Below are 17,350 nucleotides of genomic sequence, written 5' to 3'. Positions count from 1 at the left end.
ATTTTGGACTTGTAGGAGACCTGTGGTCTTCTGGAGGGGCAGGTGGAGGCCAGGCACAGTATCTTGTGGCATCTGGAAAGCACTAAAATTGAGTCCATGATGTTCTGGACAGGAAATACAGTTATCCCTTAGGAAAATGAATTTAAGCAATAACTATATCTCTGATCTGGATGAAAGTCCCACTGAAGTCTACATGTACTATATGAACTCATTTAAAATTAGAAATAGTGTGCTGCAACTTAAGGAGATAAGCAAAAGAAGATTCGTAGGGAAAAGTAATATCTTTTATTAGACATATCTATATACATCTGGAGATGGAAAAAAAAATAAAAATGGAAAAACATTCAAGCACATACCCCTTTAGGTCTTTAGCAGAGAGAATGGTATGCCCAGAAGCTTGTTTACTTCTACCAGCTATGTCAACTAGTCTAGTAATTAGTAAGCATTAATTAGTAACAGAAAGAAATAACATATTCTTGTTTCTCATAAACCAGAAATATATAATGAAGACAGTTAGAGCTTACCAAACTATGCCCAAATTAACCACCTGAATATTCAAAGAAGAATATTTAGATATGATGTTCACTCTTTTTCATTCAATTACAGTATGTAGCGTTTAACACTCCATTGAAAAAAAAAAGTTAAAAAAAAAATCAACTCTTCTACTCATCTGCATTACCATATCTAAGCCTGGCATGCATGTAGCAAACTAAAGGTTAGCCAAATTGCACACATATACTGATTTTCAAAGGACCAGGATTTTACTCAGAATATACTTTTAAACCTCACTGTTGAGTACATACCAGCCCTAACAGGCAGTGCCGCTGTGAAGCTAATGAGCACACAAGAAGGGCTAAATTGATGGTCCCTTCTCTCCACAAACTGAATGATTTACATCGCTGCTAAACCTAGCATGGCTACACTGCCACCATTCCACATTCTACAACTGTAGCCATAATGATTGCCAGAGATGTTCATTCCGGCAAATAATTCTGCTGGTTAACAGCTTTAATTGATTATGCTGCTCCTAAAGACAATATTCTTTAACCATAACAGCAAAGAAACAGGATAAAAGTAACCTTGCTTTTGGATCACTTTTCCTGAAAAGTTACAATAAATACAGTGTATAAACTATTAAACTGAATTTCAGAATGCATATCCTAAGAAAACTACTATCTTTGACAGATTATGTTATACAGGGTTACAGTCCTCAGACTTTAAATTTCATACAGTGCATGTTTCCTGAGTAAAGGCATTCCTGTTTCAAAAAAGAACCTATGCTTCAGCTAGTCTTCCAGACTGCATAGGAGCTTTTGCAGGTTACTCAAGCTCTGCCATTTCCATACTTGCTGTTACACTGAGTTCCCTCTGTTACTTTGTAAAGATGTAGCAGGAGAGTTCTAACATGAAAGCATTATATAAATCCATGTTAATCTTACTGTATTTATAAATATATGCATACCTCAAACCACATCTGGAAGAATTCAATGAAATCTTCCATAGGAGAGAAGCTGCAATTTCTGCTAAATGCTATACAACACTTGGGCATATGATTCCTTCAGGATAGGATCGCAAGTTTCTGATAGATCCTGTCTCCTAAAATACCAGGAAAGACTACATACAGGAGTCAAATATTTAATAATGCAATTAATTCTCAAAATAGCTGACATATCATTTCTAAAACATCTTACAGCATGAAATCCTGCATAGTCCCTAAACTCACGAAGTTAACTGTGCCTAGGGGAGATTCCTAGCTTGTAATGCAGTAATAAGTAATTGTTTAGTATTTCCTTTGAAGTACACATTTGCTGCCACACTGTTTTACTAAACACATCTCATCAGCAAATCCAGAAAATTCCTTTTGCTAAAGGGAAAATTATAAAGCTCTCTACATAACAAGCTATCCTCTTTGAAGCTCTAAATCAGAATCCAAGGCTGTATTTCTATTATGAGTATTCCTTTTTATTTTTGTGGATCTTTTCACCCTCAAGAACCTTAACAGCACCTTTTCCTCATCAAATCCTTCTATCCAGTCACAGTGCCTGCTAGCAGTTACTAAGTTATTATTTAACTAGCTATCTCAAATATAATTGTTATTTCCACATTGTTAGGTAGAGATAAGAAATTGCAGTTTCACAAATATCCTTTTACTGTTAACAGAACTGAGTAATTTATAACAAGTTATTCAACAAATTGGAAGTCTTATCTTCTATAGGATAACTTCATTGCTAAATTATAGAGATTACCATTTCAAATCAAGAACGTAAACAAGTATGAAATCATTTATTATTTTTAAAAACTCAAAGCATACTCTAAGGAATTAGCAGGAAGTAAAGCAGCTGTAGATTCTGTCAACACCACTAGATAAGCACTGAAACTTCATTAAAGCACTAACTGAACAAGCTTAAAAATATTATACTTGCAATGAATCTATTCTTTTTTACCCTCAAGTAACTATAAAAGTCTATTTGCCTAAAGGAAAACAAAACTTTTTTTGGAAAACAAAGTTTTACCAAAAGTCAGCCAAAGAGCTCTGATGATTACTCGGCTCTTTCACCTGATTACAGCTTGCCATTTAACATGGCCTTCATGCATTGGTCTGATTCATTACAGGGTTTCAGGGTTTTTCAAACCAATTGATTTAATGCAACTGAAAATACACCATTGTTGTCCATCCACACTCGCCCTTTGACCGTCCTGTTCTTTAGCAATTCTTTATCTTACCATGGGATTCAACAAAATTTCTGAGAATATTAAACTAACATAACCACAACGCTAAGAAGGTGAACATTCAGATAAACTAGACTTCACAGGACATTCATAAGATTTGAACATTGAGAATTCACTTAGTGGAAGTTTTCTTACAATCAGGGGAAACAGAGAACAAAAAAAGGATATAAATGTGACCCCCATGTCTTTGGGTGTGCAAATATGGAGAGCTAATTAGGAGAAAATACCTACACATTTACAAATCCAACATTATTCTCTCTTCCATTTCCATTCTCAAATTCCTAACGAATTTTTTCAGCATTTTTACTGTATCCCTCAAAATGGCTAGTTTCAAAACTAATTTCCTAGCCAGCTCTGTGGAATGAATGCATTTGCATATTCTTTCTATTAAGGACAATATATCAAGGTGTTAGCATTTTTCCTCATGATCTTTGCATCTGTTTTACAGTTATGTATTTAAAGAAAATATCCTTGGACCTATTCTTATCTGAGGAAGCCTATACACCAGCTTCTAAAAATTTCAAATATTTATTCATAAAATCTCATCATTCTTTTTTTGAATCAGATTAAAATCTCATACACAGAAATTAACCGTAAGCCTATACCGAGTATGAAAAAAATCTGCATTTTTGCCCTCAGTATTTAATATCACTCTAAATTTTTACCAAAAATATTTTTCACTTACTGAGAAATACTATGTTTTATGGTGGAGAACACCTAAGCTTGAAAAGCATGCTATATTCAGAAAAGAAAGGAGAAATTTTAAAAGTATTTAAAAAAAATAAAGACAATTAAGAGTGGAAAGAGAAAGCACACAACTAAATAATGTTCCATTCTGCTAGGCAGCCTACAAAACATATCAAACCCAAAATATGCTTTTTCTGAGGAAAACACTTTAATATTGACCTCTAGCTATAGCATTCATCAAGTACCACAGTGCTTTCCTGCACCTGTCATATACAGCTACTAAAGTGAACATTAAAAAATAGAATTAATAGTAAGAATAGAAAAAAGTACACTCTTTTCTACGTAAGATGAAAGCAGATAGCTAAATCGGATGATAGGCAAAAGCAATTAGAAAGGAAAACTTCACGTTAATGAAGCCGCAGAGCTTGTTAGGTCATCTTAATTACGCACGCTAAGTTCTGACTTGAGGCACAGAAAACTGTGGAAGATTAATAGTTGTAGAGTAAAAGAATTCTGAATTCATAACACTTTATTCATGCTCTACTTTGCTTGGTCTGAATCATGGTTGTCATATATAAAGGTAGGAGTGCATTTATGCTCAGGGTTTTGTGGGTTTTTTCTCTTTCTCTGTGCTAGTTGTACAGACTCAAAAATAAGAAGTCAAGTGTACCAAAGTAAAGTTTCTTGAAAATAGTATGTCACTGCTCTGTTTTCCAGATTATCTTTCCATTAGTACAGTACAGATGACAGTACTGTTTGAATTTAACAAAAATAATCAGTCATCGTAATTAAGTAGTCTTTCCATCTTGCAGGAAAATCCAAAATTCAATTTTTGGCTACAAGCTAAATCAGGATAAACCCTTGCAAATCTAAACTTTTTTATGAAATAAAAGCTAAAGTTACATAAATTAAATGTTTTTATTTTGTTCTGTTGGGGTTTTTTAACTTTCATTATAAATTCATTTTTCAAGAAGAAAATTTACTCTGGTTGAAAAATAGTGCAGGTTTTTTAACGCCAAGTCATTTTCTTCAAGTGGTTGCTAAGTAGTAACAGCTTTCAAATTTCAGAATTTAGTATAAAGTTAGTGAAAAATAACAGTAATGAATATATCATGTATCAGAGAATTGTTTAAAGATCCTCAATCCAGTGAGAAGCTGTTGAGTAGCACCGTAACACAAGGCTCTATTTCGGACTAGTTTCAGCGTGTATTGCAACCCGCAATGTTAAAATACTTTCAAGGCAGATTGCCTCAACAGAACCACCCGTTTGCATACCTCAATCTATCATACATTTTGTATACAAAAAAACACATTCATTTTGGTGACATACAACTCCAAATATTTGTCTCAGAGCAAACCTCAAAACTTTCAGTGATGCTATTCAACCTCTTTTGATTTGAATGCTGTTCATATATTATAGTTAACTAGTCTCTGGGACAGAAATGTGCATGTAAAAAATAACCTGCAGATATCTTTATTTTACTTTTATGCACCAGCTTCTATAACCCTGTAAAAGATGTCTAGGCAACTAAACATTCTAATAGAACAATTAAGCCATAGATAAACCACTGGTAATCCAGTCTGGCAGCTGACCAAACCAATAGCTGGTGCTTTTTACCTTCATGTTCAGCATATTTAAGCTTCTCATGGATGGAGCAAGTTCAAAAGCTAAGGACCCACCCTGCCCACAGTCTAACTTTACAAATGTGCATTTTGAACTGCTAACAAGTGAAATTAGTGGTGAGAAACAGGGAAATGCATGAATGAACAGACATTTACCAGCTAGATTGTGACATATTAGAAATACCTTGGATTTTATTTGGAAACATGTAAGAAGCCAAAGAAAAACCCCCACACTTTTATGTATTGCTTAATTAAGTCAGGAATTGCAGGATCAAGTGAGAATTCATGACAAAGTTTATTCTAGTCTGAAAAAGCCCTAGCTTTGGATTTAACATGAGCAAAGATTTTATTCATTATCTCATTGGGACTTTTTCACCCAAGAGTTAACAACAAGAGACAAGGAGACAAGGAGAATAAGATAGAGAAATGTTAAATACAGTTAGTTCTACTAGTAAGAAAGACAAAGTATTGCAACAGATTGGTCTTTGACTTTTCTTTTCTTCTGGTATTTTCTAAAGGCATGGCTTATTACCTGTGACAGAATTATCCTTAACATATTACTGTACTTGTATTACAAGAAACTACAGCCATGGCGTGTGCCAGTTCCATGTGATCTTCACTTTTAAAAGCACTATATATTTCTTTCTATCTGTTTAGTAAGAGGATGGTGATATAAAAACATGATCAAAATAAATACAACACTACTGAGAATACTCAGAAAAAAAAGACCTTTACAGTTTTAAGAAACAAATATAATCTTCTAAGTAACTTAGTAAGCTATATACCATGTGTGCACATGCACTTCTGCATGTGTGTGACAGACATAAAAAGATCTAAATGTGTCACTATTCAAATATATTTGTATGGTTATTGATACATTCTGAGGATAAGCACCACTTTGATTATCCTCAGACCAATGAAGAAATATGAAAGAACCATCAAAAGTATAAATAAAATCTATTGGTATGTGAATCATGATAGAAAAACTTCTTCAATAGAAGTAGACCACTGAGACTTCCTCAGGAATTCTACGTATCATATTAGAAGTATATTCACAGTTTTATTTCAAAGTCACCAATTAATTTAGACGTTAGTAGAAATCATATCTATTTGATTCTTATAAACATTTGTACAAGCAAACATTTTATCACAAGAAGTCTGTGTAAAGAAAACACGTATAGTCTGACACAACACAGCAAACGATTGTCAACATTTCCACAGATTTTCTGGGGTCACAGAAAGAACAAAGCCAGTTGTGCTGTAATTACTCTCCTAAATCATAGAATGGATTTAGTTTCTTTGTTATACAAATACATCAACATTTATTAAATAATAGAATTATTAAATATGGTAGCATTCATTAAATACTTTAAATTTCTTTTTCCAAAGCCCATAGAAAGAATCTCCTGAAAAGGAGAGTGAAATGTGATGGAAAATTTGTTTTTTGCAACTAATCTTCTCAGGTGTGGTAAAGCATCACCCTTTCCAGAGCTGTCCTGAGGAGCAGCCTAGAAACAAAGGAAAAACTATCCTAACTGAAGTCAATAGGGTCCATACTTGGAAATTTGACTTGGAACACTCCAAAGAGATGAGGTGAAATTATATACCCATTTTTTACGACATTGGGTACATAAGGTCAGATAATTATGATAAAATTACATACTAATTAGAGAGTTATACAAGCCTACAGAAAACAACTTGAAACAAGAATTGAGACTGGGAACTTTATGAATCATAAATAAGGAAATGCAATGTCAGAGTTAAATTGACAGTTCTAACTCTGTCATGATGACTAAGTTGATTTGTATATGGTGGAAAAGGCAGAGGAAGAAGAACATAAACACCACCAGAGTTTATAAACTTTGCAATCCATAACTGCCTGGTTTTACACCACTGGAAACCAGTTAGTCTTCACTAAGGTCTCTAAACGCTCTGAGATATACAAACGTCACTTTTTTATTTGGCAAATTTTCAAGTTTCAGGTGTTTCAATACCTGATTAAACAGCATTTAGTTATGTGGCTCAAGCTGAATGCACTTCCCTTAAGCAGGCTTATTGCTAATATTTTTCTGAATAAGCTGTAGTCATTATCAACCAGTGAAAATAAAACAAATTCCCAGTTCAGCCCATATCAGTTAGAGTACTCCATAAGAGCAATTAATACCTGTTTAGAATCTTTAATTCCTGAGTGCATTTCTGAATTTAAATACACATGAAAAACAGTGAAGTGGAAGTCCAATTTTACAAACTTAACAACTTTATTGATAACAAGTCAATAAAATGACTTATTTTATTCCATTTATCTTATTTTGAGCACAGGAAGAACTTTGTGCAATGATGTCATAACTTTTACACCTTCCAAACTGACATCCTGTTAATGTTTTTTCTGTATCTAAGGGCCAAATTATAAAAGCTCTGTAAGCACCTAACACTTGTAGAGATTATTAGGCCTTTAAATATCCTTTAAATTCTATCTGCATAGGTCAGGTACCTAAAACCCAGGTAATCAAAGTGCATTTAGATGCTTAACATAAAGAATCCCCATAAAATATTCATCACAGTCTGTATGAATACTTGGTTCCACTCAGATTTACAGAGGCCTCTTACGGGTCCAAAAGAGAAACCAGTGTGTTTTTCATGCACTTCTTCATCATTTTCTATCCTGAGGCAAAGTACTAGTGTAAAGTACGGTCTTACACAGTCATATGCTAGCAATAATAGGTTTCTGCCTCACTTCAGAAGCTTTTCTGAGAATGGCACTTTCTTTACAGCACCACAAAATCTGAAAAACATGCAACTGGCTGACAGAACTCTATTCCAATATTTATTATCCTATGATTTTATTGACCACAGCCCTTTGTTCTGATAAACTATTGCTACCAATCTTGGTAACTATCCAAAGGTTTGAGATCAATTATATCTTTGATCAATGTATAAAATATACAACTACAATGAGTGAGATAAACTGCTACAAATTTTAAATTGAAAAAGGTAAAAATCAAAGAATGAAAATACTAATGCAAACAAGGAAGGATGAAACAATGACTCACAATAATAAGCAGCAGCTATGTGTAAAGCAGATGCATACTTCACATATTTCTAAAATTTGGGGGGGTTCATTTGTTTATTTGGAATTATGTGGAGAAATAAACAATGTAACTTTTAAAGTACTATATGATGGGATCTATAAAGTGCAGCACAACAGAACTAATAAATAAATTAAATTTAAAATTTTTCCAATTATCACGTTCAAGACACTATATACAAGTAAATAGAAGTATTTTTTCTCTAAAAAGGGTAATTTTCTAAAACCAAGACAAAAAGGAAATTAACTTTTTATGATATTGATTGTCAATTAGTACCTAGTGTCTATAAAATCTTTAAACCTTATCAGCAGAAAAAAATTGTTCAAAAGATTAGCTATGTTACGTGGTTTAATTAACACAACATAGATAACTGATAGATAACTAAGATACCAATCTTCAGGAAACAGAATTTGCTATTTTTCAAAAAGAACACGAAAAGGCTTCTAAAGAAAAAAAAAAAATAAAGAGCAGTGGAACTCTGTCAGCAAAGATGTTACAAATCACTCCAGGCCAAAGTGGAAAATTAGATCTTTCAACAAATTTGAAAACTAAAGAGGTCCTAATGTAGGATATGTTTTAAAATAAATCCCTTAATCCCTTCCTGACATTATAACTCTAGATTTAATTCCAACTAATGAGCAGAAACTCACTGATAACCTAGTAATGAAAGTTTATTTGCATGAATGCAATTGTGATTTTCATGAACTGAAGCCAGAGAATAGTGGCAATGGAAGGAAAAAAAAAACCCTAACCACCCAGACTAATTAGCTATGTGAAGGCATAGAAACTGGAAAAGGTAGTAAGAAGGTGTTATTTAAACTATTCATAAAATACAAGTTAAAAGAATTACGTAGAAATGAAATAGTACACACTATTAATGAATGAATCTTAAATGAATAAGACACAAAACACAGAGAAGAAACAACTGTGATTTAGCTTGATTTTTTGTCAGGATTTGACAGGATCCCATACAATATTTTCACCAATAAAATAGGGAAATATGGACTAGATGAATTAGACTTACAGTATGTCATTATCATTTGGAAAAAAATACAGTATGTGTAATTTTGAAAGAAAGTTAATACGGCCATATATTCAGACTACAGAATATTAACAGAAACACCACAGTTACTCTCTGACTCATGTCTACAGTAATATTTGGTCTCATACCTCTAAACAATTTTAGTAACAGAAATAAAAAGTTATAAGTTTTTTTTAGCTTCACAAACATATACAAAAGAGGAACTAAACAGTGATATTCATACCGTCATAAATCCATCCAGCAAACCTGAATCAGGCTTAGGAGGTGCTTGCAATCGCTCCATAGACCACTTTTCAATGATAGATGACACCTGGGTATTTTCCGTGTTTAGAATTCTGAATCCAGTCATATTAACACCACTATACCGATAAGGTTCCACATCCAAGGCAAACAGGTCCTGAAAAAAAATGAACATCGTATAAATTCTTTAATACACTGCAATTCCTATTTCAATTGTTAAACCATCTCCCCAGGCGAGAGTACTGAAATTTGCAGGAGTAACAGTGCTATATATGCTGGGAAGTATACTCTGTTTATCTAGGGACCTGTGTCTGTGAGCAAGCAACTCAGCTGACCCTATAGTGGGATTAATCTGTTTCACAGAGGAGCAACAGCTTCAACTGCCTTTTTTAAAAAAAAAGACTTTTAGGAAATGCTAAGTCCAGCTGCAGAACTGTATCCACTACTAGTTAGGCTTAAATACTAGAGTAAGCGTAAATATTATTATTAATTATTAAAATATTATTAATAATCACTAAAATATTATTATTAATCACTACTTCTTTGGCTTACCAGAACAGACTTCAAATTATAAAATAAACAGAACAAGAGTTTCCTTGTACCTTCACTCTCTATGAAACTTGAACATGTTGATCTTTAGATGATAAACGGGGCGGGGGGGGAATGCACATGCCTTTAAATTTAACTGAAAGCATTTTTGACAGCTATCAATCATACCTCCAAACATGGACATATCTTTGACTAGGAATTTATCTTTGAAAGAACCTTTGCCAGTTAACGTATTTTCAATACATATGTATGTGTGCATGTGTGTATTTAGCCCCCCAACACACACAGAGGCAAATATAAATTAATAAAAAGAAGAAAATCAAATTTTAGATCAAGCATGTAAACTCAAGGTTATCCCTTTGACAGAATCCTTAGAAACAATGTAGAACCAGTACTTAACTTCAGGAAACTCACATTTAAGATCAGGTTTTGAACATGGGGAAAAAAAAACCAAAAAACATCAGTTGATGAAGAAAACAGCCATGACTCACTAGGCCTAGCTATGTGCATTATAAACAAACTTTCATTTAGTTTACTTTGTTTCCTTTTAAATAGATTTTTAAGTGACAATCAAGGTTATACATAAGACATTTACTGTCCTATAACACAATTTTAGTTTCATTGAACATACAAATTCTCCACATAACTCATACTTAGTCGTTCATCTCATTTTTAATTGATTTTTGCTGGCACTTTAATATATCATAAATTTCCATGAAATGGTAGTGTTAGCTGTAACACTTGCCCGAATCCATTTTGTTTACTGGCTAGAGCTGAAGAAGATTAAATATTGTACTATGGAAAACGAGAATATAATTCATTGTTAACATCACTAAGCCCACAAAAATATCAACCAGTTATCAATCACTACCCATTTCTAATTATAGCTAGTAATTATGATACTATTTTCCATTATATAATAGCTAAGATAGGCAGGTGTCAAAATGCTTTTAAGTTATTCATTTACGAATAATCTAGCTCATGTCCTCTTTCTAAAGGAAGAAAACATTTTATTGCAAAGGAAAGGTTGAACATAACTAGAACTATGTTACATCTTTCCCTTTAAAAATTATCTTAGTTTTTGCTGTGAAAGAAGTCAGAACCTCGGATGTAATTATTTAATCCAAACACATTCATGTTTACACTGGAATATAATAAATATACACAACAATATTATGCATATATTATAAATACACACAAGTCGGTGTATTAATGAGCTACTGCATTAGACCCTGAATCAATCAAGAGGAGAATACACAGAAGACTGCTGTAAACACTGTGACTGGAAAATTTATTTGACAGGACTTTCACCATGTCAGGTAAGAAGCAATTAACATACCAAAACAACTAAATTCTGATGCAAGTTCCAAAGCTACACTGCAAAATCAAAATCTAACATCCATTTTGTGCACGCTAAATTATCCTTTGGTAGCTCCAAGTCAATGGAATACCTGTCTCTCCTAAAAAAAGCTAATGTTCTAATACGGAAATAAGAATGACAAAAAAATCTTGATTTTTAAACATAGCTTTAAGAATAAAAATTAAATGCCAATGGACAGTATACCACTCAAAGAAGTAATTTTCAGCAATAGCAAAATGAAAATTTAAAAAATAAAAAAATCCCTTGAAACATCAAGAATCCATTTGGCTAGACTAGTTAGGGAAGTTCTATTGCATGCAATCCTAAATCCATAATCGATAGAACAACTTACCCTTCTGAAATAAAACAGGTACTTGTGCAGGATGTTTTGCCGTTACAGTTCTAATGAACTTCACAAACTATTTTGCTTTCTATTCAACAAGCTATTTCCATGCTAATACCTTCCATGAACTTCTGTTTTGTGATTCTGAGGTGAACTTCCTATTCTACCACAAAGGATTCATTTCCGTAAGGACTTAAACATGTATGTAACTTTAAACATAGGTCATTTCAAGCATGGTTTTACCAAGGCACATCTGTCTCATGCTTGAAATTACTTGTATTTTAAAGACCTTAATGAACTGCAAACTAAATAGGCAAATTTGAAGACAATGGAAAACAGAGAAATGTGCACAACTGTAGTTTCTAGTGTACTATTTTACCAACTTTTGAACTTTCTTGGTTAGGCTGTGGTGAGCACCAAAAAAGGTTTCCACATACATGTTTGTTATGTTTTGTAAGAGCATTCATATTTTATATGTTCATTTATTGCAAATGTTAAGCCTGATGGTTCCAAGAATGATCAAATTGCTTCTTAGTTACTTTTACAATGGACACCAAAGAATATTGCATAATTTGCGTGCCTAAAAAGCTCACATAGACTGTTAAATAAAATGTTGCTAATATTCACACCAAATTATTCAGGAATCATATGACAGCGAAGAATTACCTTGTAAAATGTTGGATTAAAAATGTGCAATATATGAGTAAGTTTAAAATGGCATAATCTTCACATACAAATAGCTAAAAGAGAAAAAGGACAAAATTCATAATATAAATAATCAATTATGAATTATATATTTAACCATGCTTGAAAGTTAAAAACTGCAGTGCTACAGAGTCAGTTGCTTTTTCAGGTCTATCAGTTTCCAGGGCACACTGTTGAACAATAATTAAACCACCCTGATGAGTTTTCACTGAAAGAAAGAAAACTCAACAGAGAAAACCTCTTGTATTCACACCCCATTCCAGACAGACCTTTTTCACTTTGTCAAGTAATATAATTAAAGAAAGTAACATCTTTGTTAGATGTCATCACTATGTTTTTATAAGCCACTTACCAGTGTGGTAAAGATATAGTGATAGTATTCTGTCATCATTCCCATAGCTAAAGCCTTGAAAAAATAAACAAAAGATTAATGTTTCTGAGGTCACATAATACATTTTTATCACACTTACATGGCAAATGAAAAGCTGCAAAAGAACACTACTGGGATCAGACTATAGGGTTGGAATTACACTAAAATTAGGTCAAGCAAGTCATTTCCTAGCAGTTAGAGCAGATTACTGACTATTAAAGGAATTTATGAACCAGATCTTCTGATAGAAAGAATATTATTAGACTGTTTAGTGCAGTAAATGTGAAAGAGGCTTATAGTTTTACATACTAATGGATGCATTAAGTTGCCACACAAAATTTGAGTTGACAATATTTTCATTCAATGTTGAACCCTTCCCTTAAACAAAACAACCTAATAGGAAATTTTTTTTCTGTTCTGATGAACAATACTATGCATTTAAAAGAAGGACCCAAGCTTATATTATGCATATGTACATTTTTCCAACCATGGAAGAATCTGAGTCAAGTTTTGAACACTGAGATACACACAACTTCAGTAAAAATGAAGAACAAATATTCATAGTATTACTCTATAGACTCAGATATCTATCAAGTACCTTCATCTGTCTTGCTAACTATGTAATACCAAATATGTTTTGATCAGCTGTGCATTTTAAAATGTTCACACTTTTCTCTTAACAGCGTAAGAACAAATATTTGTAGATACAACTTTAAAACAATAAACTATGGACATCTCATCACTCTTGCACACTGAGGGCATTTTCCCCTGAAAAGCATGTATCTTCATGCTTGGCACAAAAGTTTTCTTAGAGTAGTATGACTTATTCAATCATTTTAATATCTACAGTGATTTTTATCTAATTTTAGCACTGTAAAAAAGCTACATAAGTAAGCAACATTTTCTTCCTTTCCAGGAATTATCAACATAACTCTTTGCCAAGTAGCTACCGGATACACCTCGCTAAACATGCTGAAGGCAACAATTAGACAATTGTCACAATACCAGAATTTGTATACAAAAGAATTATCAGAGTTCTGAAGGCTATAGAAGCCTTTTTACTTGCGACATTGTCTGAAAAATGATGAAATGACTAGTCTATATGTTCTTTTCCAAAGAAAAGTTAAATGCTAAAATGAATTCCAAATATCAGCTGCAGATCAGGTGTTATATTTTAGACAAGACTTTGACAAAAACTGCAACAACACTTTTCCAAAGGATGCCTATACCTGTGTATTTAGAATTCCACAATAATATTTAGAACTACAGTATAGTGTGCCAATAGCAATTTAAATTCTCTTAAACACAGGAAATCCATTACCTCATGAGAAATATTACAACTTCATCAGAAACAGTACAACTACAAACATTGTTAGCTTTTTAAGAACTTTTGTTGTTGTTGTTTTTAAATAAACCCAAGGTATCTTCCTCTATATACCTAACACATTTGCAGTCACCCATATCTTAACTGCTTATAATCAGTTTCCTTCATACTCCGCAGAATTTCTACACAAGAACATCCTACACATGTTCCTGATTCTACTATGTGCCGGTGTTGTCTCTTTTCCATGTCTTCATTTTCTCACTTTCCTCACTTCTCAGAAGACCTCACTCCTTTTTCCTCTTCAAAACATTATCATTTCTCTGCTCTCATTATTCCAGTGCTTCCCTAACCTTTTAAAACGTGTCTGCTTTCCCTGGTTGCCTGGTGATGTCGTTAACACTGAGATTTGCCTTAATTTAATTATGCTTGTCTGAATGATGGGATTTTTTTTTCCTTTTCATGATGTATTTTTGGCCAGAAAACAGTCGTTGCCATTTCACTGGCCTCTCAAGGTACTTTGTTGTCTTTATTTCTAACTTGTTTTCTCTTCCACCAACTTCACTGTTAATCCTTCCAATCATCCTCCCAAGAAGAAACCCCTTCTCTTGTCTCCCCAAGTTCATCTCTCCATTACTAGAAAAAATTACTTAATTAATAGTTAACAAATGAATATTTTTTTTTATTTTATTTTTCAACAAACACTTGTAAACACCATATTTGGAATAATATCACTAAATAATAAATACAGACTTAACATCCTTTGTGTCAATTTTGACAGCATGGGCTCACATTCAGCTGCAGAACTACCAATTTTAGACGTACTTAAAGCATTGCAATACTGGAGCTGAATGGAAAGCTAAAAGTCTACAGAAACTGTAAAAAGATTTAAACACTCAAGAAAGAATTGTTCCTGTATCTTCCTGCTATACTCTTTAGGATGAATAAAGTAGTTTTATAAAACAGTTTACAATTTGATTTAAAGATTTTGAATGCTCACTCTTGGGTTCTGGGACATGATTAAAGATACAACATTTTTAATTTTGTTCCCATTTCCCTCTAGTCATATGTTTTTCACAATGTTGTATACTGTGACAGAAAAGTTTCTTTTCACCGAAAAACTACTGGGTATAGTATAAATAATGTACCTCAATGGAGTTATTTTTAGTACTACAGCTTTGTATTGCTATCAACATTTTCCATCTGCATTTTTACGATGTTAAAATAAATAAATGTACATTTAATCATATGGGCTGAACAGCTAGACTACCTAGACTGTCTTATGCTTAGCAAAGAGCAAAAACCACCAACAGGTGTTTAAAAATACTAGGAATTAATAAAAGCCTTTTCATCAATGAACAATAGAGCAAAGAAATGATAGCATACATGTATGTCTACTAGCAATTTTAATTGTACCTGTAACAATACGTGTAAGTATCTTTAATGAGAGACATATTTTCAAATCTTAAATACATTTTGGTTTCAATTTAAACCATACAGTCTGCTAGCAAACACAATAGAAACATGAATTAAAGCCACTAAAAGCTGTACATTAGAAATGTGAATATTGTTTTGGCTTAGGTATTCTTCCTAGCCTCCTTACTGCAAGTTGTAGTACAATTAAAAAACTATGGGCAAAATGGCTTCTGAGCATAAGGAATTCCCAGTCTTTGGAGCTAGCTCATTAAACTAAAGAAGACACACAAAGGCTTGTTTTCTATGCCTACTTCAGGATTACAGTAAGCTTTTTTTATGAGCTGTGTCCTTTGTATGCTGCTGTATTGCCACATTCTCTTGGAAGCCATCACTGGAATCTGCTTCTGCAATATAAAGCCAGTTAAGTATTTGGGATTCTGCTGTATCTCACCTACTCATCTTACTTGTACATAACAAAGCGAACACTTTCAAAGCACCTACCCAAATGTATTCAGGTATTTCGCAGTCCTATTAATAGTACGAGGAGAATATGGCTCCAAAAGATATCTATTAGTTCTGTCCTCTCAGTGGAACACATTAATGTGGTCTGTTAGTAACATACTATTCAAATATCACTATCTGATTAAGAGTACACAATTTAGAGGCTTCAATTTAAAAAAAAAAAATCTTTGTTATATAAAATAACACTAAGTAAGCACTTAAAACCCTGGTTAAAGCATCAATTCTCCAGAGTACCAGTTCTTCATAGTTGAAAGACTGATAGACCTTTTCCCCTGAACATGAACCAATTAATCTGTTTCTTTAAAAAACATAATGAAAGCAGCTACTGTTAGAGTCACCAATAAAATTATCTCTGAAATCCTTGGCTGATTTTCATTTAGGCCTCAGTAAAACTGACATACAATTCCCCTGCTTGTTAAATGCCATTGAGTCTGCATATTACTTTTATTTATTAGGGATGGAAAAGATTAGGCCATCTAAAGCAAAATGAGGATTACCTGTTTCAAGATGCCTGCTGCCATTTCATGGCTGCAGTCAAAGATTACATGGAATTCTTTGCCTCTTTTCATCTCCTTTAGCAATGGCTTTGCATCTTTCGTGTCAGCTGGTAACTGACGAATTTTTAGTCTCAGGTTGTATCGTGATGGAGCCTTGATGAGCTCTTGTAATCGAATAAGGCCTTAAAGAAAACAGAGGAGTCAAAAGAAAAGAAAATTACCAAAACAAGAACCTGAACTGCTAGCAGGACAACTTACTATAAGGATTCAAAGTTTTCTGAATTTTTGTCCCTTGTCAGTATGTTGCAACCGATACACAAAAGTTGTATTAAAAAGAAAAAAAAGAAAAAAAAAGGGAAAAAAAGAAAAAGGAAGTTTCTGCACTCCCAATACTTTCTTATCACAAGTTTTTCTTCTTCCTTAATATTAACAGACAGTAAGCAGCCTCAGTTAGGATTACCTTAAGACAGACAAATCTTCCTTTAACATTATCATGCAACTATGACATTCCTCTTCAAAGAACATATATAATTATTCTAGTTCCATTAAAGCAATATCCCAGACTAGTACTTTGTAATCAGACTAGCCAATCTGCTAACTAATCTATCAGGTTTACATACAAAGTTGTGAATCATTTCAGCACTTTAGAACACTCTCACATAATTCACATGAGAGTATTAATTTTCTTTTGTCTTGATTATGCATGTAACAAAACACATATATACAGCAGCAAAGTGACTGAAGAGATGACTCATGCCATTGCATTCCTCTTCAATACTCTACAATTCCATTTTGAACTACTTTATTTTTACTATGGAATTAGATGCAGTAACATTTTTCCAAAAATTTTATTGTTCAC

The 17,350-nt window shown here is 33.0% G+C and overlaps 1 protein-coding gene across 1 annotated transcript in view; it reads right to left on the bottom strand.

The window, feature by feature from the left end:
* Nucleotides 1-17,350, bottom strand: part of GRIK2 (glutamate ionotropic receptor kainate type subunit 2) — a 415,252-nt gene that overhangs the window by 243,638 nt on the left and 154,264 nt on the right. Inside the window, exons 4-6 of the mRNA XM_075046677.1 lie at nt 16,492-16,673; nt 12,718-12,771; nt 9,392-9,565 (exon numbers count right to left, since the gene is read on the bottom strand). Coding sequence (XP_074902778.1) covers nt 9,392-9,565; nt 12,718-12,771; nt 16,492-16,673 — 410 coding nt within the window. The remainder of the gene's footprint in view (nt 1-9,391; nt 9,566-12,717; nt 12,772-16,491; nt 16,674-17,350) is intronic.

This window comes from Buteo buteo, chromosome 15, assembly GCF_964188355.1.
Source record: "Buteo buteo chromosome 15, bButBut1.hap1.1, whole genome shotgun sequence".
NCBI classification, from domain to species: domain Eukaryota; kingdom Metazoa; phylum Chordata; class Aves; order Accipitriformes; family Accipitridae; genus Buteo; species Buteo buteo.
This window is presented reverse-complemented; position numbering and strand designations above follow the sequence as displayed.